This window comes from Globicephala melas, chromosome 19, assembly GCF_963455315.2.
Source record: "Globicephala melas chromosome 19, mGloMel1.2, whole genome shotgun sequence".
NCBI classification, from domain to species: Eukaryota; Metazoa; Chordata; class Mammalia; order Artiodactyla; family Delphinidae; genus Globicephala; species Globicephala melas.
This window is the reverse complement of record NC_083332.1, coordinates 35,693,089-35,714,692: the sequence shown is the minus strand read 5'-3', so window position 1 is coordinate 35,714,692 and position 21,604 is coordinate 35,693,089. Positions and strand designations below refer to the sequence as shown.

Genomic DNA, 21,604 nt, shown 5'->3' with positions numbered 1-21,604 from the left:
CGCTGGGGACGCCACAGTCCCTGTGGGCTGACCCCTAGCCCTCCTCCGTATGCCTGGCTAATTCACCCTCCTTCCCATCACCACCTAGGCCCCGAGACCCCTTTCCTGGGGCTCAGCTCCCCACTCTTAATTGTCCGTGTCTGTCTCTCGTGCCTGTGTCTGACCCTCCCCACTTCCACAAGGTCCCCAGCCCTGTCTCCAAACCATCCCCATGTTGGAGCCCATGCCTGAGCTCCTGGGCCTGAGCTCTCTCTGGAAAGCCCTGCCTTTGGTTGGGTCAGCTTCTTTCTCTGTGATTTCCCAGCATGTGGACCTTCTACTCGGGGGAACATCACTGAATACCGTGCCTTGTTCTCAGTTCCAGGGGCAGCAGGTTATTTTCATGCACTTTTAAAATGCAGCATCTTTCCAGCTTACAAGCGTGTCCTCAAGGACTCTGTCCTGACTACCTGTCCTTGGCTGCGCTGGGTGGGCCTCCTTGGGGCATCCCTAGTGCCCTGTGTCTCCCGCTTGTACAGTGACCCCATTGTTTGCTGCCTCTGGGCCTGTCTGCTCCACTAATGGGAGCTCCTCGTGGCAGGTGTGACCCCCCAGCTTTGTGTCACTGTTGCCTCCTGCGATGCCCGCCTGTGTTTCTGCCTCAGATGTCTGCTGGGCGCCTGGTTTGTATGGGCACCCCGCTGAGCAGTGGGGATGCCCAGGTGGACAGGCACGCCCTGGCCTGCGGAGGCTGTGGTCTAGGGGAGGACAGATGTTTGTTACATGCACTTATGAAAGTTGGAAGGGTAACGAGGGCTCTGCAGGCGGGTACACACACAGAGAATGAGGGTTTCTACCACGTGCCTTTGTCGGGGAGATCAGGAACCGTAGGGGAGGTCAGGGGCAGCCTCCCTGAGAAAGCGGCTCTGGAGCTGAGGTCTGGCACGGAGCAGAGGAAGTGCATCCATTCTGAGCTGAGGGAACAGTCAGTGCAAAGGGACCGTGGCAGGGGGAGCAGAATGAATCTCAGGGCGAACCAAGGCTTGTGTAGCTGGAACGTGGCATGAGGTGCTGCCCCATGGGGCTGTGGGGCTGGTCTAGGGCCCTCCCTGCAGGACGCATGTCTGACCTGTGGCAAGAGCTCCTCCTTCCCTTGATTTAGGTTGTCTGGGCACTTTTGAAACAAGTTTTGTTTTTTAAAGAACTTGACTGAGATGTAATTCACATACTATAAAACTCACCCCTTTAAAGTGTACAGGTTACGGTCTTAAGTATATTGGTGACGCAGCCATCACCACTGTCTAATTGTAGAACATTTTTATCACCCTGCGAAGACCTGTTTTCACTCCCCATGTGCCCCTCCCCCCAACCCTCGGCAACCACTGCTCTGCTTTTCTCTTTGTTCGTTTGCATGGATTTACCTTTTCTGAACGTTGCATATAAATTAAATAACAATGTATGGTCTTTTGCGACTTTAAACAAATGTTTAAGAAACATTTTTTCCTTGAATTAGCAAAATTGACTGACTTTTTAGAGGGGAAGTTGGAGGTCAAGCATGTCAGCCTCTTTGGTGTCCTTGAGGGCCAGCTCTCCAGATGCGCCTGACCCCTCCCCTCCCCTCCCCCCAACCTCCACGCCTCTGAATGATTTGGAGAATTCAGAATGGTTCCTGGTCTTTGCTCATACTTTTTCCCTGAATTTTCTGACTGCCAGTTCTTTTCTGAAAAATATCTCAGGAGATGCCCCTGAAGCTCCAGGTCTCTGAGCCACTCTTTGGAGAGTCTGACTCCGTAGAGCTGTGGCCAACCACTTGGTCCTAGAGCTGGGTTCAAATCCTGACTTTGGCACTACTCATTAGCTGTGTGACCTTGGGCTAGTTAATTACTGCTCCGCACCTCAGTTTCCTCATCTCTAAAATGGACATAATAACAGTACCTGGTGAGATGACCCAGTATTATTGGTGTCGCCACTGCCACCACCGCCAATCATTGTTACAGGAATGGTGTTGGATTTGGAATCACGTGAGTAGGGTTCTAGTCCTGGCTGTGCAGCTGTAGCAAGTCACTTCCTCTCTGAGCCTACATTTACCAGTCTTGACACTGGGTTAAATAGATGTTGCTTCGTGGTTATTGGGCAGCTCAATTATGGGACTGGACAGGAAAATGGATGGTAAACTGTAAAGTGCCGTGCCTTGTGAGGTGTCACTTCTGTGTGCTCTGGTCTCCTGTCAGCCTCACTGTGGTTTGGCACAGATTGACCTTTCTGGTCTTCTATACGTTGCTCTGCAGGAGTTCCAGTCCTAGGGTCACCACTTAGTGGTCAGGTGACCTTGAACAAGTTGCCTAACCATGACTTAATCTCTTGGAACCTCAGTTTTTCTTCCTGTAAAATGGCGATAATAATAGTATGTACCTAACAGGATTGGGGGGTTCAAAGTGATGATCTTATGAAGCCCCCCTGCCCCACTGGCAAAGCTGACTCAGCAACTGGGGCTGCCATTGCCCCTGTCGGAACCCGGACTTGTAAGGGCTTCAGGAGTCTTTTTCAGGCCTCCCCTTGGATGTGTCAGATGGAGATGTTTATATTTTCTGGGAGCTCACTGTGTGCCTTGTGGGGAGCACTAGGGTCAAAGGTCCTCAGTCCTGGGGCACCCAGCAGCCCCAGGCCACGTGCTGGTGGCCTTGAGCTCCCCTGTCCTCTGTGGATGTCCCTGGAGCAGTGGCCTTCATGCTTCCAAGGCTCCTACCATCGTTTTACACACACCCAGATTGCACCCCTCCTCTTATTGCCCCCACACCTCAAGATAGAACCTTACATTGTGAGCAGAAACCACAGGCTGGAAGACTAGATCTAGCGCTCAAATGCGCCTTGTTTCTTTGACCTGCTTTTTTCTTTTTTTTTTTAACCACTTTAAAAATTGTGGTAGAATGCACGTAACATAAAATTTACCATCTTAAACATTTTTAAGTGTATAGTTCAGGGTATTAATGTATCACATTATTGTGCAACCATCACCATCGTCCATCTCCAGAACTCTTTTCATCCTGCAAAACTGAAACTGTCCCCACTGAACAGTAACTCTTCATCACCCCAGCTGCTAGCCGCCACCATTCTGCTGTCTGTGAATTTAGCTATTCTAGGTATTACACATAAGTGGAATCACAGGATTTGTCTTTCTGTGTCTGGCTTATTTCACTCAGCATAATGCTCTCCAAGTTCATTCATGTTGTTGCAAATGGCAGGAATCCCTTTTTTAAGGCAGACTAACATTCCATGGTATGGCTAGACCACATTTAGCTTATCCATTCATCCATAAATGGACACTTGGGTTGCTCCCACATTTTAGCTGTTATGAATAATACTGCTATGAACATGGGTGTGCAGATATCTCTTTGAGACCCTGCTTTCAATAACTTTGGGTATATGCCCAGAAGTGGAATTCCTGGATCATATGGAAGTTCTATTTAAAATTTTTTGAGGAATCTACCACATTGTTTTCTACACTGGGTGCACCATTTTATATTCTCACCAGTAGGGCACAAAGGTTCCAGTTTCTCAATATCCTTACCAATACTTGTTATTTTCTGAGTTGCTTTTTTTAAAAAAAAAAAATAATAGCCCTCCTAATGGGTATGGAGTGGTATCTCATTATGGCTTTGATTAGCATTTCCCTAATGATCAGTGATATTGCGCATCTTTTCACGTGCTAATTGGCTGTGTGTATATAATCTTTGGAGAAACGTCTGTTCAAGTCCTTTGCCCATTTTGAATTGGGTTCTTATGTTGTTGTTGTTGAGTTGTAGGAGTTCTTTATATATTCTGAATATTAGCCCCTTATCAGATATGTGATTTACAGATAGTTTCTCCCACTCTGTGGGTTGCCTTTACACTCCGCTGACAGTCTTTTGCTGCACAAAAATTTTTTTGATCAAATTCAGCTTACCTATTTTTTTCTTTTATTGCCTGTACTTTTGACATCAAGAAATCATTGCCAAATCTAATGTCATGATGCCTTTCCCTTATGTTTTCTTCTAAGAGGTTTATAGTTTTAGCTTATATGTTTCAGTCTTTGATGCATTTTGATCCATTCTTTTGCATGTGGATATCCAATTTTCCCAGCACCATTTGTTGAAAAGACTGTCCTTTCCTCATTGAAAATCTTGGCACCATTGTCAAAAATCAATTGACCATACACATGAGGATTTATAACTGGGCTCTCTCTCCTATTCCATTGGTCCATATGTCTGTCTTTATGCCAGTACCACACTGTTTTGATTACTGTAGCTTTGTAGTAAGTTTTGATATCAGGAAGTGCGAGTCCTACAACTTTGTTCTTCTTTTTCAAGATTGTTTTGGCTATTTGGCTTTTGAGATTTCATACGAATTTTAGGATGGATGCTAATATTTCTGCAAAAAATGGCATTGGGATTTAGATAGAGATTGGACTGAATCTGTAGACTGCTTTGGGCAGTATTGACATCTTAACAATACTGTTTCCAGACTATGAATGCAGGCTGTGTTTCCATTTACTGGTATCATCTTTAATTTCTTACAGCAACGTTTTGTAATTTTCAGTGTACAAGTTTTTTGTCTCCTTGGTTAAGTTTATTCCTACATGTTCTTTCTGATGCTATTTTAAGCGGAATTACTGTCTTGTTTCCTTTTCGGACTGTTCAGCGTTAGTGCATAGAAACGCAACTGATTTTTATGTGTTATATCCTGCAACTTTGCTGAATTTATTAGTTCCAACTGTCCTGATTGTATGATCAAATTAGTTGCCACCATTTAAATCTTAGTTAAGTTCATATAAAAATCTCAACTTCCTTTTTTTGTCATAAAATACTGGAAGCTGTGGCACCTCTGGACTGACATTCCCACATGGCATGCACTGCCTGGAGCCCATTAGCAGCTCCTGCCTTTGGCAGAAGTGAGCATCCTTCAGCACACCCCAGCCTCCACCACCTCTGCTCCCCCGTGCCCTGCCTGACCGCTCTCTCACAGACCCTGCTTCTCCTGGCCCCTCATGCATTCAGCACTCTTTGTACATGTGTTTACTGAGCGCCTACTATATGCTAGGTACCGTTCTAGGCACTGGGGGTACAGCACTGATACAACAAATATCCCTGTCTTCGCGGACTTTCATTCCAGTAATAGACTTATTATGTGCTGGGCCCTGTCCCAAGCACTTTATATATGTTACTCATGTAATCTCACTTAATCCTCCAGACCTCCTCAGTGAGGTAGCCTCATTCTACTGCTAAGGAAATGGAGAGGCACGGTGGAGTTGAGACATGTCCAACATTGTCTGGCGAGGTAGGGTGATGTCTGTATTAGAAACCCGAGCAGTCTGGCCTGAGAGTCCATGTTCCCAAAGCCCCTTGGTGGCAGAAGGACTCAAATGTGAAAACTCAGCAGTGGAGGCAGGGTGGGATGGATGTAGCCAGTCGGGCCTGGTCAGTGCTCATGTACATAGGTAACCAGGAGTCAGGTCTCCCGGGAGGGGGAGTGTGTTGGGGACAGGATGGGGTGCTTCCCGGGGCTGCCCCTCAGGCCTCTGGGCTGCGTTTCCTTGGGGCCGTCTGGATCCCAGGCCCTCTCATCTTCCCAGCTCAGCAATGCCTTGGTCTTGCCACTGGGAGAGCCCTCCGTTCCTCAGAAGACAGCCGATGATGGAGGGCCAGGCTTGGTGGGAGGTTGGGGGCTAATCAGCAGGTTGTCTGTGTCGAGAGGAGCAGACAGCTGGGAAAACACAGACTGGCACAGGGCAGCCACACCCTCCGCTGAGCCCGCTTCTGCTGGGAGATGTAACTATGGGTTTGCGTCGGTCAGCAGACAGGCACCAGCTCCCTCTCCCTCAAGGCCCCCCTGCACCAGGCTTGTGGCTCAGTTTCTCAGCATGACTAGGAGCCTGAGCCCAGGGAGGGCTGTGGCACAAACCCAGCCTGGTCCCTTCTCAGCCCTGGGGTTGACCTTGTGCTGTCCGGGGGGCCACCACAGCAGCCGGTCAGGAGCCTGCCTGCCCCTCTGGCCTGGCTCTTTGCACTCAGGAGTGAGTGCGCTGCCCCCTCGCCGTCACTTCCGTGCTGAGTGTCTCTGGGTGTGCTGGGCACCTCTCGAAGAGCTGATGGAGGAGGCCCCCCCCACCCCCCGCCGACCCCTTGCGTACTGATGCAGGCACCGTCGCTGACTCAGAGCTGTACTGGGTGGGTGAAGGGCGTGCCTGCAGGGGCCCCCTCCGCAGAAGGCCCCGCTCTCTGGTCAGGTTCACCCTCAACTCCCCGTCTCTGCTCCGAGCCCTCCTCCCGTACTTGGTTTTGTCTCCATCTCCTGTGCTCACTGTTTTCCCTGACCCTGAGAGACTCGCCTGTTCTCCCTCCCAGGCTGGGAGAAGTCTGCTGTCTTCCCTGCAGGCCCTCCCGAAGCCGACCCCCCGGGGGTGGAGGGCAAGGGTCCCGCTCCTGGGCAGCACGCCTCCTTAGTTCTCAGCCCCCCGTGGAACTGGCCGGCAGGGCGCAGGCACCGCGCACCACGGGGTGGTTTGTGTCTGACCGGACGCCCTGCGGTGTCCGTGGGCCGTGCTCCTCTGCTGCCCGAGACTAGCCAGGACATGACGAGTGCCTGACATTTCTGACAAAAGGGGTCTTTTACAGCCTTTTCCTCATCCCTCCAGCCCGCCCCCAGCCTGCCTCGTGGGGCAGCCGCCTCCTTCTGGGGCGCCCCTCAGAGATTCCAGACAGAGGCCAGGAGCGCCCAGCGTTCCGACTGTGATGTAAGGAGAGAACAGGAACTGGGCTGCAGGCAGGTGTCAGGCAGGCATCCTGACTCCCAAGGAAACACTGGGAAACCCCACTTTCACTGCATCGGGTCTGAGCGCCAGCGGTGTTGGGGACAAGCAAGGTCCGAGCCCACCCAGCCCGGTGCCAAGGAAGCAGCCTGCCTGGGGCACCGTGCAAGCTCCGTGCAAGTGGATCTTCCTGGGGTGATTTCTGAGGGAGGGGAGGCAGGAGGGGGACCCCAACCTTTCAAAAGGAGGTAGACTCCACCTATTTCAGGGTGGGGGGAGTGCAAGAGGAATATATATTCTTTGAGACTTAAAACTTACTGCAAATCAAGAAGAATTTGTCAAACATCATTCCATAGTCCAGAGCCCTCTATTTTTTGTATTGCATATGCGATTTTGTTTTTGGATTTTTCTTTGACTTAATATGTTGAGGAGGTTTTCCCCACATCATTTAAAACTCCTGATAAACATGAGTGTAACGACTACACAGTAGTCTATGAGTGCAGATACTGCAATCTGCCTAACCATTCCCCTAATGCTGGGCATTGAGGTTATTCCCAATTTCATGACTAAGGAATGAAAGGCTGCCTTATTCAAACTGTCCCTCACTCCCCTCCAGGGCGAAGGAACTGAGGCTCCGTGTATCAGGCTTTTAACAGAAGGGGGTATTGGAGCGGGCAGAGAAATGGCACGGGCTTTGCTGCCTGGCCTGGTCCATGCCCAGCACATTGCTAGGAAGGAATGTGCTGATGGAGCAGGTGACAGAGGTGACCTTCTCGGGTGCAGCCCTTAAGTCACCTGCTTGTCCACCAGGAGGCCTTGGGCAGCCAGGTTGTGTCTCCCAACCCCTCTCTGGGTCTTGTGTTCTTGGAATCTGCCTCCCCAGCTACGAGTGAGCAGCCCTGGTGTCACAGGCCTTCTCCTTGGAGGTGGGGTCGCTCCCATGGCCCTCCCCCAACTTGCTCAGAAAAGCAGAGGCTGATTTGTAGTCCAGCCGCCTTCTCCAGCGCCAGGAGACGGTTGGCTCTGAGCTCGTGCTGCACACAGACTGTTGATGATGTCTCAGCCATACGTAGTGGGGAGATTTTACACACACACCCCCAAAATCCCAATGTCTGGCCTCTCTTGAAAGGTCAGAAGTTTGATGACACTGGGCCTGTGTCCCCCCCCCCCCCAGTTGCAGTCCTCTGTCTCCTTCAGGTGGATCTTGGGCATCTAGTCCTGCACTGCCCCTCACCTGCCTTACTTGGCTGGTGGCCCCTGTAGGTGGTGGGCTTTGTCTCCTTATGTTTAGTAACAAGAGCCCAAAGCTTGTGCAAGCCACACCTCCTTATCCCCCAGAGAGAGTCTGACTCTCACTGTACCTTTTCCAAGGTTCCGTGCGATCAACACAGAATGTTCTACAAGAAAAAGCTCAGACAGGCTCCGATGAACGCTGGTGCCAAAGTCTTTGTCTGCATTTTGGGTTATTTCCCGGGGGGAGAGTTTCCTGGAGGTGCGCTGATGTGGAACCAGGGTCTAGGCCTGCGGGGAGGGCAGGCAGCCATCCTGGGGTCCTGCTCTTTCTCGGGGCTGGTTTCCCCTCCCTGGGCTCTGATTGAACCAGGTCACCCTTGCCTCCTGATGGGGTGCACACCCCTTCTCTTTCTAACAGCCTCCACTGGCCATAGCTCTCCTGCAAGGCAGACTGGGAGCTGGGGTGGAGGCAGGTCCCAGATGTGCCCTGGTCACTGGCAGGCCCATCTCCACAGACAGACTCACCAGGAACCACTCAAAGTAGAAACTTCTAGGGGCTGGTCAAGGACCGATGCAGGTTTTGTAGTGCCTGGAGTTTATACACTTTGGAGGCCCTTTAAAGAATGTTAAATGACAAATACAGAAGTAGGTTCAGGCGTGGGTCAGGGCCTGTGCAAAGGCAGGCATCCGGAGAGTCAGCCTCCTGCGTCCCCCGGCGAGCTGCCCCTGGCGTGGGCCCAGGCTGGCCCAGGGGTCACCTCGGCTGCACTCGCTCCCCGGACTCTCCTGTGAGCCCAGACTGGCTGGTCCTGTGACGGGAGAGGGTGCTGAGAGCTGTCAGGACCAGGCCAGGTGCTCTGCACCTAGAGTCCCAGGGGTGGCCTGATGCTTGAACACAGGGAGGACTGGGGCTCTGGGTTTGGGCGAGAGGCCTGGGTGTGGGCTGGAGGAGAGGATCCAGGCTCAGCGTGCCCCGGCTTTGTGCTGGCAGGTGGAACACCTGAAGCAGAAGCTCATAAGCCAGGCCCAGGAAGTGAGCCGCCTTCGATCGGAGCTGGTGAGCCCGACCACGCCATCCTAGCGGGGCGGGGCTGGGGGGGGGTGATGCTCCCCATGTACTTATCACCACTCACTGTGCCCACGAGGTGGTGTGACCCGTAACAGGAGGGAGGTTAATTCTTATTTGCTGATGTAAAGTAGGAGTGTGAACTCTGTGTATAAATATGACTTTCCTTGTAACTTTCACACTCAGGAAAATGGAATGAAGGGGGTGGGGTGCAGCCGGGAGCAGTTCCTGTCTCACCACCCTCCTGCATCTCTTCCTCTCCTCTGCCTTTGTCTTTATCGTCTCTGGAGCCCCTCCTCTCTTCTCTCCATCCATCACTGGCCTTTCCTTCTCTTTTCTCCTTCTCTCTGTCTCCCCACCTCTCCCCTCTCCCCTGCCCCTGCACTGTCTGCCTCCCCGCTCCGTCCTTCCCCCTGATCTGCCCTCGCCACATGCGCCCCCAACCCCTGGCTCTGGCTCTCTGCAGGGAGGCACCGACTTGGAGAAGCACCGGGACCTGCTGATAGTGGAGAATGAGCGACTGAGGCAGGAGATGCGGCGCTGCGAGGCCGAGCTGCAGGATATGCGGGCCAAGCCTGCGGTGCCCTGCACAGGCTGCGAGCACAGCCAGGTGGGCCCAGGGCCAGGGCGGTCCCGGGGCGCTCGATTCCCAACGGTCACCCCACTCCCTCATGCTGAATCCTGCCCACTGGTCTCACACCTGTCCCGGCCCCCGCGGCCGTCTGTCTGCAGGAGAGCGCCCAGCTCCGCGACAAGCTGTCCCAGCTACAGCTGGAGGTGGCGGAGAACAAAGGCTTGCTGTCAGAGCTGAACCTGGAGGTGCAGCAGAAGACCGACCGGCTGGCCGAGGTGGAGCTGCGGCTCAAGGACTGCCTGGCCGAGAAGGCGCAGGAGGAGGAGCGGCTCAGCCGGCGCCTGCGTGACAGCCACGAGACCATCGCCAGCCTGCGGGCCCAGTCGCCGCCCGTCAAGGTGAGCCTGGGGCCAGGCGGCCGCACCGCTTGCGGTGCCCCGCGCGCACCTGGGCCACACCTCAACTCTGGTCCCTGGAGCCCAGGATGGGCTGGACGTAGGAGGGGCTTGTCTTGGTGAATAAGTAGGTGCGGGGGGTTGAAGGAATCCTTCCAGATCTGCTGTCACCTGGCCCCTTCCCCTTCTTGCTGTCCAGGGCCAGGCCATGTAGGCATCCAGCAACTGATGCTTGAGGTGCCCGCTGTGTGCCGGGCATGGACGTGCTGCATCGCTAGATTCTGCCCTCGTCTGTGCCCTTCTTGTCTGTTCTGGGCCCAGTCGTGGGCCACAGCCGGGCTCCAGGTGGGCTCATTAAGATGAGAAGATTCCAGGAGGCCCTTGCAGCTTTCTGGAAAGCCCAGACCTCGGGGCTCCTCTAGTTTATTCTGCAGGCCGTTGGTGACATGTTCCTGAGGGGCCCCCCAGGGTCCCAGGGTAAGGTCAAGGCACCCACGCACCTCCATGCACCCACCCCTCCCTCCCCTCACAGTATGTCATGAAGACGGTGGAGGTGGAGTCGTCCAAGACCAAGCAGGCCCTCAGTGAGTCCCAGGCCCGGAACCAGCACCTGCAGGAGCAGGTGGCCATGCAGAGGCAGGTGCTGAAGGAGATGGAGCAGCAGCTGCAGAGCTCGCATCAGCTGACCGCACAGCTCCGGGCGCAGGTGTGCACGTCTATCGGGGCAGCATGTGCACGCCGGGCCCCAACGCCAGAGACTGGCCTTTGGCACAGTGCAGCGGCTGAGCACTTGGGGTTCGACAGACCTGGGTTTCAGTCCCTCCTCTCCCCACTGGCCATGTGACCAAGGGCAGGTTTCTGTTTCCTCATCTGTAAAATGATCTGATCACAGAACGCACCTCCCAGTGGGGCTTGACCTATTCACAAGATTCGCTCAGGGCCCGGCACACAGGCTCTTGGAAGGGTGCTCTAGTCGGTGTCATAACAGATGCTTTCCCCTGCTCTCCTGGGACCTGTGGCTTGTGACCTGTGTTATGTGCCAGGACCCAGGTTGGTGCTGGGCTGATGCCGGGAAGTAGCTGCACGGAGCTCCCAGCCCTTTCAGGGAGAGCGACGGCCACCCTACCCCACCTGTGTGTGTGTGCACGTGTGCAAGGCGTGAGGGACGGGGCTTCTTTCTCTGCATGGCGCACGGCACTAAGCTTCTGGCCCTGGCTGCAGATCACCATGTACGAGTCGGAGCTGGAGCGGGCACACGGGCAGATGCTGGAGGAGATGCAGTCCCTGGAGGAGGACAAGAACCGGGCCATCGAGGAGGCCTTTGCCAGAGCCCAGGTGGAGATGAAGGCTGTGCACGAGAACCTGGCAGGTGAGCCGTGCAGCCGGGCTCTAGCCTGCCCCACGCCACAGCCCTTCGCCCTGTCTGCCTCTCACCCCTTGTGTCTCCATAGGTGTCCGGACCAACCTGCTGACGCTGCAGCCAGCACTTCGGACCCTGACCAACGACTACAATGGGCTCAAGCGTCAGGTGCGCGGCTTCCCGCTGCTGCTGCAGGAGGCCCTCAAGAGTGTCAAGGCCGAGGTGAGTGCAGGCCATGGCGGGGCGGGGCTGGGAGAGGCCTTGGAGCCCCTGGGCAGATGCAGCAGCCACCTAGCGCGCCCTTCCCAAACCCAAAGCCCCCAGATGGCAGCTCCTGTCCCACACACACACTGCTGTCCCCAGACCATTTGAAAAACAGTCTGGTCAAGAGCAGGTATTCGGGTGTAAACCAAACATGTCACATATATCTTTGTATCGCATATGTGCTATGCATATCTTTATATCTCAAACATGCTACACGTGTCCTTAGATCTGTTAGGTTTAATTTAATTTTTTAAGCTGTACTTGTGCAGTATGAGAATAGCCAATGTCTCTTAAGCGCCTCCTACGTGCTGAGCCTTTTATAGCCGTCGGCTCCTTGAATCTGTATGACAGCTCTGCAGGGTAGAGAGACATGTATTTTGGGAATCAAAAATAGTTCTCCTTTAAAAAATTATGTCAATAATACATGGACACGTTGAAAGTACCCACCTTCCAGAAGGGCATTCAGATGAAAAGGAAAGGCTTCTCTCTGCCACCCAGCCAGCTCCCCAAAGGAGGCCTGTCTCCCAGCATTTCCCCCAAAGGGTGTTCTGAGCATGCTGAAAACTGTTGACATATATGTACGTGGACACGCACTTCCCTTTCACCCAGTAAAGGGGAGCAGGTGTATGTGTGGCTTGCATCTTGTTTCTTTTCCTTATGAAATGTAACTTGGAGATCTTTACCTACCAGCTCCTACAAATCCACGAGTTAGATGTTGTTATCCCCATTTTACAGATGAGAAAATTGAGGCTTGAATACATTGAGCCAGTTGCTTCTGGTCCCCCAGGTCCTCAGGGCAGAGCTGGGATTTGGGTCCAGCTGAATCATGTAGTCAAGTGCTGGTGCTGTGGAGTGAGGGCTGAGTCCCGGCTCTTTACTCATCTGCAGGGCAACCTTGAGATTGGTTTAGCTTCTCTAGGGCTCAGTTTCTTCCTCTGTAAAATGGGCCTGTTCGCAGTACCTACCCAGAGGGGTTATTGGGAAGATGTGACGTGTGACAGCGCATGTCAGGTACTTAGTCCAGGGCAGGAGGCAGTGAGCAGACTGTTGGGGGGAGGGGGAGAGGGCAAGCAGCCGGGCAAGCAAAGCGGGTGGAGCTGGGCCCCTGATGGTGCTGCGCACCCCCCACTAGATTGGCCAGGCCATCGACGAGGTCAACAGCAACAACCAGGAGCTGCTGCGCAAGTACCGCCGGGAGCTGCAGCTGCGCAAGAAGTGCCACAATGAACTTGTGCGGCTGAAAGGTGACCGCTGGGCGGGCTCGGGGGGCGCCTAGCGGAGGGAGCCCTGACCTGCCTCGGAAGTGATCCTGTCCTTCCCCATGGCCCCCAGCACCACTCCCTGGAGCTGTGCCCTGTCATCGGGGAGCTTTTGTAATTCCCTCTTTGTAGATAAGGAAACCGAGGCACAGAGACGTCACAGGGAATTTGCTCAAAACTGCATGGCTAGTGAATGGTCCACCTTGGATCTGTTCAACTCTGAAACCTTTGCCCAATGCCTATGGCAGGCTACCAGGTGGCGGAGGGGTAGGGTATTGAAGCATTGGGTGGTGGGTGGCTAGAATGCCACTTATTCTGATCTAGGGCCTGGTCAAGCTTGAGACACCACCCATTCACGGCACAAAGGTCTAGGGAGCACCTGCTCTGTGCCAAGTGCCGTTCCAGACAATGAGGATGTGGCTTTGGGCACCACAGAACCTGTCCCTGCCTTCATGGTGGTTACTTCAGCAGGGGGCGAGCAGACAGTGATCATTAATCACTCAGAAAACCCCATCACTACCCCTTTACCCAGGCTGGGGAGGGGCTCTGAGAGCCCCTGGGTATCTGACAGTTGAGGGTGTCCAGGGGGCTTCCCGTAGGAGATAAAACCAGGGCTGAGACCTGGATTGTGAGGTGGAGTGGACAGGTGAAGGGAAGGTGGGGCCGTGCTAGATGTGATGGGGAGTTTTCTCTTCATTCCAGGAACTCTGGGATCCCACCCAAAGGCTTGAAGCAAGGGGGTGGCATGATCAGATCTGTGCGTCAGACACCCCTGGGGCTGCCCTGTTGCCTGTGCCCATCTCCTGCCTGGTCCTTTCTGCCCATCTGATTCCCAAGCCCTGTCCTGGCATTCACTGTGCCCTTCTAGAGTGATAGAATAAGCCCCTTGGCTTGCTGGGATCCAATCCCCTCGTTGTGTACGTGAGGAAACTGAAGTCCAGGTGTATAAAGAGTTGTCCATTTTGGTATCCCACCCAAACTGGGTGCAGTGTCTGAGCCCCACCACTGCCCTTTCCTCCATGTCCCCAAGGTGAGGCTCCTACTGTCAACTGGTTTGCTCAGCAAGAAAATGTATTGATACGTTAATTCATACTATAGTGTGAGTGACTGATCAAATCTTTGTGGGCCACCTTGCCCTTGGGGGCCTTACTTAGAAGGCAGGGGGCTCTTGAGCCACTAGCCGGCTCCAGATGCCAACGGACACCAGTGTGGAGGCAGTCTGGTCTTGACCTGGTCTGTACCCTTCTCTCTTCCGCCACCCAATCCAGGGAACATCCGGGTGATTGCCCGTGTCCGGCCAGTCACCAAAGAGGATGGGGAAGGACCTGAGGCGACCAATGCTGTGACCTTTGATCCCGACGACGACTCCATCATTCACTTGCTGCACAAAGGAAAGCCCGTCTCCTTTGAGCTGGACAAAGTTTTCTCCCCGAAAGCCTCACAGCAGGACGTGAGTGTGGCCCTTCGGGGAGAGGGACAGAGAACAGTGGAGGGAGGGGGAGACAGACTCACCTCACCTGTAGAGGGAGAGATGTTGGGAGCTGGACAAAAATAAGTATAAGGGAGGGCAGACAGGATGGAGAAGCCCAGTGCCCCACGGTCCCTCTCTTTTCACCTCTGGAGGAGAGAAGAGGGTGGGAAGGTAAACTGGGAGCTTTGGAAGCCTCTGCTAAGAAGGGCAGATCCATACATAGCCTAGGGCACCCACGTGGCCCCACCCATCCTCACAGCCATACCCACTCTCAGGCTCATCCCACCCATGTGACCCCTCCTACCCTCATAGCCACACCCACTCACAGGGCCTCTCCCACTCACATGGTTCCTCTCCCATACTCAGCCACATGCACTCTCACAGCCCCTCCCAGTCATGTGGCCCCGCCCATCCACAGGACCCTGGCTTGCATGGAGGCAGTCCCCTCCAGCCAGGAGCACCTCCTCTATCAGTCCCATGGGTCTTCCTAGGGACTCCCATGCTGCCACCCAGGCCTCAGGGAGGAGCCCTCAGCCTCTGGGAGCCCCGTGTTCTCAGCATCCACTCTTCCCTCATCTCTGCCAGGGCCAACCTGGGAGGCCTGTTTTGCCCGTGCCCTCCGGTCCCCATGCTGGGCTTTATCTTTGCCCCCGTCCTTTGTTGCTGGCTGGCAGGCAGGCAGGCCAGCCGGCCCGTGGAGGTGCCAGGCACATGCTTTCTCGGCCTTCGTTTGCTGACCCACCTTGAGAGGGGGAGAAGCTGGGGGAGGGCTCCTGAGTTCCTGGGCTGGGCGGCCCCTTCCTCAGGTGCTGGTGGGCAGTAATTACTGCCCTGACTTCCCTTCAGTCTTTCGGCAATGAGGCTGCCCACTAACCCTAGTGGAAGTGACTTATTAGTCACAGATTCCTCCACAATGAGCTGGTTGCCCACGATGACAGGTGCCGTATTAGGGGAGGGGAGCAGTCAGGGGGAGGTGGCTGGTGGGGGCCCCTGGACCTACCCTCCATCCCACGTCCCCTCTGCAGGTGTTCCAGGAGGTGCAGGCCCTGATCACCTCCTGCATCGACGGCTTCAACGTCTGCATCTTTGCCTATGGCCAGACGGGTGCTGGCAAGACATACACGATGGAGGTGGGTACCTGCTGGATGGGGCGGGGATCCAGAGTGAACCCCAACCCCTTGCTGCCATTGATGGGGGCTCCCCTCATTAGTGTCGAGGTTCTGCGTGGGGTGTGTTTTGCCTCACTTGGTCTTCATAACCACCTTGGAGCAGAGCCCATAGTTATCCATGTTAGCCCCGAGGCACCAGGCCTGCGGAGGGGGCGCCTTGCCCAAGCACACCTGCATGGTCCCGGTAGGTATGGGGGAGGGGAGGGTGTGCTGACAACAACCTCTGGCCTCGGACGGGTCTCGGCCTGGGCCCAGAGTCCAGGGAAGATTGCTGTGACGTCTCTCAGGATTGGCTTTCATTTCACCCACACACATTTATTGGGCTTCTGTCGTAGAGCTGCCATGCTGGGCCCTGGGAGTGTCAGGATGAATGAGGGGGGGATCTTGGCCCTCAAGGAGATACCCGGGCAGTGGGAGAGACTGGCCAGACTTCTTGTGGGGCGCCTAGCTCTTTTTTTAATATTTATTTATTTGGTCCTGTCAGGTCTTAGTTGCAGCAGGTGGGCTCCTTAGTCGTGGCACGTGTGCTCCTTAGTTGTGGCTCGCCAGCTCCTTAATTGTGGCGCGTGAAAAAGTTGTGATGTGCGTGTGGGATCTATTTCCCTGACCAGGGATCGAACCCGGGCCCCCTGCACTGGGAGCGTGGAGTCTTAGCCACTGCGCCACCAGGGAAGTCCTGGGTGTCCAGCTCTTAGCTGCAGCTCCCAGGGCCTCATCTCCCTGCCTGTGCCATGCCCCCCTCTGTGGGATGTGGCTGGGAGTGGGGGGTTGAGAGGAGGAAGAAACTTGACTGTAGATAAAAATGGAGCCATTTCCCTGGCTCTTAAGGGGGGTATTGTGGGATTCTCCAGGTAGGGGAGGGGGGCGGGTCTCCTGCTGTCCCAACAATGGGCGCCAGAGGGCCCTGCTGGCCCAGTCTGTTAGGCACCTTTGGGAAGACTGTCATGGTGGTCCTTTCTCCCCCAATCTGGACCTTCTTTTCCCTCGGTTCTGGGATTGGCAAGACTGGTTAGTAGGGGGCAGGCCAAGCGAGATGGGGAGGTGAAGGGGAAGGGGTGCGTGCAGCACCTTCTAGGCTCCCAGCTCTGTCTTGGGTACTCAGAGTTGACCACCAGGGGCCTCCATCCTCCAACACATCCCTGCTGAGCCCCACTGTGCATCAGGCACCGTGCCTGGGGCACAGCCGTGGCCAGGGTGCCTGACCCCGCGGAGCCAGCCCACCAGTGGGGAGACAGCAGTGCACACGGCAAGTCAGGATGTGTCCTGTCAGGTGCTAGGGAGGAAACTTCGGCCAGGTATGAGGAACCAACAGTGAGGGAGGGATCGGGCATTTGGAGGGAGAGGAAGCCTCCCTGAGGAGGTGACTGGTGCAGACACCTAAGCCAGTCACGGAGAGGAGAATGGGGAAGAGCCCTCCGGGCAGAGGGAACAGCAGGGCTGGGACCACGAGTCCGGAGCGTGCTGGGGAGGATACTGAGGCCCGGCAAGGAGGCCCCGGTGGCAGAAGTGAAGTGAGGGTGGGAGGTGCCATGATAAGGGAGGCCCAGGTGAGGACTCCAGATTTCTTTCTAGAAAGGCCGGCCAGCCCATCCGGCCCCAGTTCACTTGCCAGCTGTGCCTGTGCCTCCCCTGCATCACCCACAGAGCCTGGCTCACGGCCTACCTGACAGTGAGCCCCTCATTGTCATACATTCATACGTGTCATACAATCGTACATTCCCGGTGCCCCCTCCCAGGTGGCCCACCACAGCCGGTATCCATCAGCAGCCCCTGTGTGCAGGCCCAATCCTGGCAGGGTGGGGCCGTTTTAAAGGCGGGGAAACTGAGGCCCAAGGAGGTGAAGTTGCTTGTAGCTGGTGGAGGGCGTTTTTGGGGGCAGACCGGCACGCAGGTGGGGAGCTTCAGTCAGGGAGGCTGGCCTGTGAGGGGTAGCCAGAGCAGGTGGGGACCACAGATACCATGTGAGCATCTGCACGGGCCAGCCCATGTGGTGGGGGGAGGCCTGGCTCACCGGGGCCTTGATTTTGCCTGCAGGGGACCCTCGAGAACCCAGGCATCAACCAGCGGGCCCTGCAGCTGCTCTTCTCCGAGGTGCAGGAGAAGGCGTCTGACTGGGAGTACACCATCACCGTCAGCGCGGCCGAGATCTACAACGAGGTCCTCAGGTGAGGAGCCCTCAGGCGGAAGGCCCTCGAGTGGGAGCCCCTCAGGTGGGAGCCCTTAGGTGGGAGCTGAATGTATGTCCTGACTCAGCCCAGGGGATTCACTGGTCCCAGGCCCCTCTCCCGCGCTAGCAGGCAGGAGGAGGAGGGCTGTCTGAGCCCACCTGGGATACCCAGACAAAGGCACTCCTTTTCCCCTTGAAGTGTCCTCACCCTACCTGCAGGCTGCACCAGGTGGTGAAGAGTGAGAGTGGGGTCTTGGGAGGACCTGCCCACAGGGGCTCAGTGCATTGTGGGGGCAGGAGTAGCAGCACCCCAGGACTTTGGGGGAACGTTCCATCTCTGCCCTTCAGCAGACTGAGCGCAGAGCCCCATGGTCCAGGAAGGCTTCCAGAAGTGTGATGGCTGGGGGAACGTTCCAGGCTGGGGGTGGGTGCAGTGCAAGCAGAGGGCGGACTGCGAGGAGGGAGTGACCGTCCTTCCTGCTCTCAGGGACCTGCTGGGGCAGGAGCCCCAGGAGAAACTGGAGATCCGCCTGTGTCCTGACGGCAGCGGGCAGCTGTACGTGCCAGGGCTGACGGAGTTCCAGGTGCAGAGCGTGGAGGACATCAACAAGGTGTGGGGCTGCGGGGGCCGGGGGTGGGGAAAGGCTGGGGAGACCCTGCCCACAGCAGAGCTGCCCCGGAGGACAGGATGGGGGTCGGATGCAGGTTCTGCCAGGTCCCCAGGCCTCTCTGAGCCTGTTTCCTCCCCTGGACGAGGCAAAGGGTGCCGCCCCCTCACAGGGGTACTCGGGGACCCCACTCCAAACCCTGTGCCTCACTCTGCCCTCCCCGGGCCCCAGGTGTTTGAGTTCGGCCACACCAACCGCACCACGGAGTTCACCAACCTGAACGAGCACAGCTCGCGCTCACATGCCCTGCTTATTGTGACGGTGCACGGCGTGGACGGCAGCACCGGTCTCCGCACCACGGGTGAGTGAGGGCCCCAGCCACCTGGCCTGAGCCACCCCCGTCCCCCCCCCGCCGGCCTTTCCCGGGGCAGCCTTGACCTGCCCAGCACCCTCTCCGCAGGGAAGCTGAACCTGGTGGACTTGGCCGGCTCAGAGCGCGTGGGCAAGTCGGGGGCTGAGGGCAGCCGCCTGCGGGAGGCACAGCACATCAACAAGTCGCTGTCGGCCCTGGGGGACGTCATTGCTGCCCTGCGTTCCCGCCAGGGCCACGTGCCCTTCCGCAACTCCAAGCTCACCTACCTGCTGCAGGACTCGCTCAGCGGGGACAGCAAGACCCTCATGGTGGTGCAGGTGAGGGCCCCAGGCGGGTCAGATGGCGTGACCATTAGCGTGTAGGGGCTTAACCAGCTCCAAGAACAGGGACCCCCTCCACCTTCCCCGGCGGCCCAGGTACCCTCCCAGGCTGTGCAGGGAAGAGCCTCCGGTCATCAGCGGCTCCAAAGTCAGTGACACGTGGCTCCCATCCCCCGCAGCCTCCCCACAGACCTGGCCACGTGCACCGTGTGCCTGGCAAGTTCCTCCGTTTCTGCCACCTTGGTTGCCCTCCTGCTCCCCTCCCTCTCAGTCTTGTCCAGGGAGCCTTCTACAGTCCCCTGGTTGTGGGCTCCCTTTGGTGCTCCTTCCAGTTCTGCGAGGGCAGCCGGCCAGCTGGGTGGGGAGTGAGCTCTCGTGTCCCCTAGGTGTCCCCCGTGGAGAAGAACACCAGTGAGACGCTCTATTCCCTCAAGTTTGCTGAGAGGGTGCGCTCCGTGGAGCTAGGCCCCGGGTCCCGCAGGGCAGAGCTCGTGTCCTGGTCCAGCCAGGAGCATCTAGAGGTACGGGGACCACCACAGGCCTGCCTCAGGCCAGTACTGGGTCATAGACATCCCGGTCATGGGCAGGAGGGAGGGTTTGGAGGGGAGGACAGTGTGGAATGGTGGAGGAGGGGAAGATACCAGAGGGGCTGGAGCCAGAACTTGAACCCAAACCCAGTAGCCTCTTTAGTCCAGGTGTTCTTTCTTGGCCTCAGAGGTACCTGTGGGGGTCATCAGCTGGTCGGAGGTGGGGCGGGGGCGGGTGCAGGCTGGCACACAGGCGCTCAGTAGTAACTAGTTCACTTCTTTATGTATGATGTCTCACACCCCCCCCCATGGTTATTGTACCATCATCATGTCCATCTTGCAGATGAGGAAACGTTTCAGGTGGCTGGGGAGGGGAAACGTGTGGGGTAGGGGGCAGACCCAGGGCAGCAGGCCCCACCCACCTGCCCTTCTCTGCCCACAGTGGGAGCCAGCTTGCCAGACGCCACAGCCCTCAGCACGAGCCCACTCGGCCCCTGGCTCTGGGACCACTAGCCGCCCAGGGTCCATCAGGAGGAAGCTGCAGCCCTCGGGTGAGTCTTTAGGGAGTGGGCCAGGCTTTCCTTATCTGAATGGGCTTTTTCTTTCCTTTTTTTTTAAGTTTATAAAACTTCTCCAGAACCTGTTTCACAACCTTCCCTGGCCCTGGGAAGTAGCCAGGGCAGACAGTGCTCGGTCCAGCCCTCCGGGCTCCTAGCAGGGCTGCTGACAGGAGGCCCAGGACACAATCCTCTGATCCTCTGAGGCTGGGCTGGTTGGGCTCATGCACGATACACTGTCCAAGGCAGGCCTTGGCTCCCGGGGGGGTAGAAAGGACAAGGCTCACCTGTCCCAGATGAGGAGTGAGCCGGGCTCCAGCCTCCAGCTTGGCCCACTCACAGAAGGGCCTGGTGAGTGTTTGAGTCTAAAGGGAGAGGGGGGCAGCAGGGTCCCGGGGGGTCCTGGCCCAAGGCGGGCCCACCGGTGAGACACCTGTTGCTTTGATTTCAGCCTGACGGCTGGGGCTGCAAAGTCTCCAGGTGAGTGTCGGGCCCGCAGCCCAGGGCTGCCCGCCCAGCCGCCTGGCCGCCTCGGGTTGCAGGGCTGTGCCGGGAAGCTGGCTGCTCAGGGCGGGGTCTGGGGTCCGCTGCCTGCTGCCTGTGTGCTTCTGCGGCTCCCTCCTGCTCTGGGACAGAGGCTGACAGTCCTGGTGCTGACGAACCCTCCCCCTCCTGCAGGGAAGTCGAGGCCGTTGCCTGTGTGATGGACATGCCCACTCTGCCGGACGAGGTACTGGGTCCTGATGCCTGCCTGGCCTGTTCCTGCTGCAGCGCCTGGAGCCCACAAGGCAGAGGCCAGAGTGGAGGCTCCTCGTTCGCCTGTCTCCCCTCAGAGATAAGAAACACGCTCAGAAGGAAAGGCTGTCTCGGCTGTGGCTCTGGGCGCAGGTGGCATGGGCTGGCCCAGCCCTCCCCACCCTGCAGGGCCCCTCCCTAGTGGGTGGGCTGAGGAGCCCCCAGAAGGCACGGGAACGGTGGGAACTGGGCGGTTGGTGGGCGGCCCTGCGCCACTCTTCCCTGGCTCCCAGGGAGGAGAGTGTCTCGCTGGGCGTGTATATAGTGTTCCTGGGTGTACACAGGAGCACGGCCCTCGCCGCCGCGGGCCGGGCTGGCTTTATGGCCGGCAGGAGGCCAGTGGGTGGCGATCTTGCTGCTCCCCCTCATGTGCCTGGCACCAGGCTATCGCCTTGCCCACTGGCCTCTTGACATTTTCCTCCCTCTGAAATCCTATTTAAGAACTTTTGGAAGCTTAGGCATTTTTACTTATTAAAATAACCTTTTTACACAAGCATCGTCTGGAAGAGTTGGTCTCGTGAACCCCCGGTCAGGTCGCAGGGGGCAAGCAGGGCACTGGCACGTGCCATTGGCTCCCCACTGCTGGCTGGTCACCAAGTCAGGATCATGTTTTTCTGAACATTCCTGACTAGGAGGGGCCCCCTCCCCCCACCCTTATCATGACTGTGACCCATACAACAGTGCTGTCACCTCCATCTTATAG

General features: G+C 56.6%; 1 protein-coding gene across 4 annotated transcripts in view; it reads left to right on the top strand.

Annotated features, from left to right (window-relative positions):
- Positions 1-21,394, top strand: part of KIFC3 (kinesin family member C3) — a 35,877-nt gene extending 14,483 nt beyond the window's left edge. For 3 of the 4 annotated variants that reach the window (XM_030848005.3, XM_030847998.3, XM_060288487.1), the window contains 16 exons: positions 8,988-9,053; positions 9,529-9,672; positions 9,795-10,034; positions 10,564-10,737; positions 11,253-11,400; positions 11,483-11,613; positions 12,788-12,899; positions 14,183-14,364; positions 15,411-15,515; positions 17,589-17,719; positions 18,209-18,332; positions 18,561-18,690; positions 18,790-19,019; positions 19,409-19,543; positions 19,992-20,100; positions 20,785-21,394. In XM_030848005.3, coding sequence (XP_030703865.1) covers positions 8,988-9,053; positions 9,529-9,672; positions 9,795-10,034; positions 10,564-10,737; positions 11,253-11,400; positions 11,483-11,613; positions 12,788-12,899; positions 14,183-14,364; positions 15,411-15,515; positions 17,589-17,719; positions 18,209-18,332; positions 18,561-18,690; positions 18,790-19,019; positions 19,409-19,543; positions 19,992-20,100; positions 20,785-20,810 — 2,187 coding nt within the window. In that variant the 3' untranslated portion in view covers positions 20,811-21,394. Of the gene's footprint in view, positions 1-8,987; positions 9,054-9,528; positions 9,673-9,794; positions 10,035-10,563; positions 10,738-11,252; positions 11,401-11,482; positions 11,614-12,787; positions 12,900-14,182; positions 14,365-15,410; positions 15,516-17,588; positions 17,720-18,208; positions 18,333-18,560; positions 18,691-18,789; positions 19,020-19,408; positions 19,544-19,991; positions 20,101-20,557; positions 20,587-20,784 lie in introns of all 4 variants that reach the window. The other variant, XM_030847999.2, reaches the window with a different exon arrangement.
- The last annotated feature ends 210 nt before the right edge of the window (positions 21,395-21,604 follow it).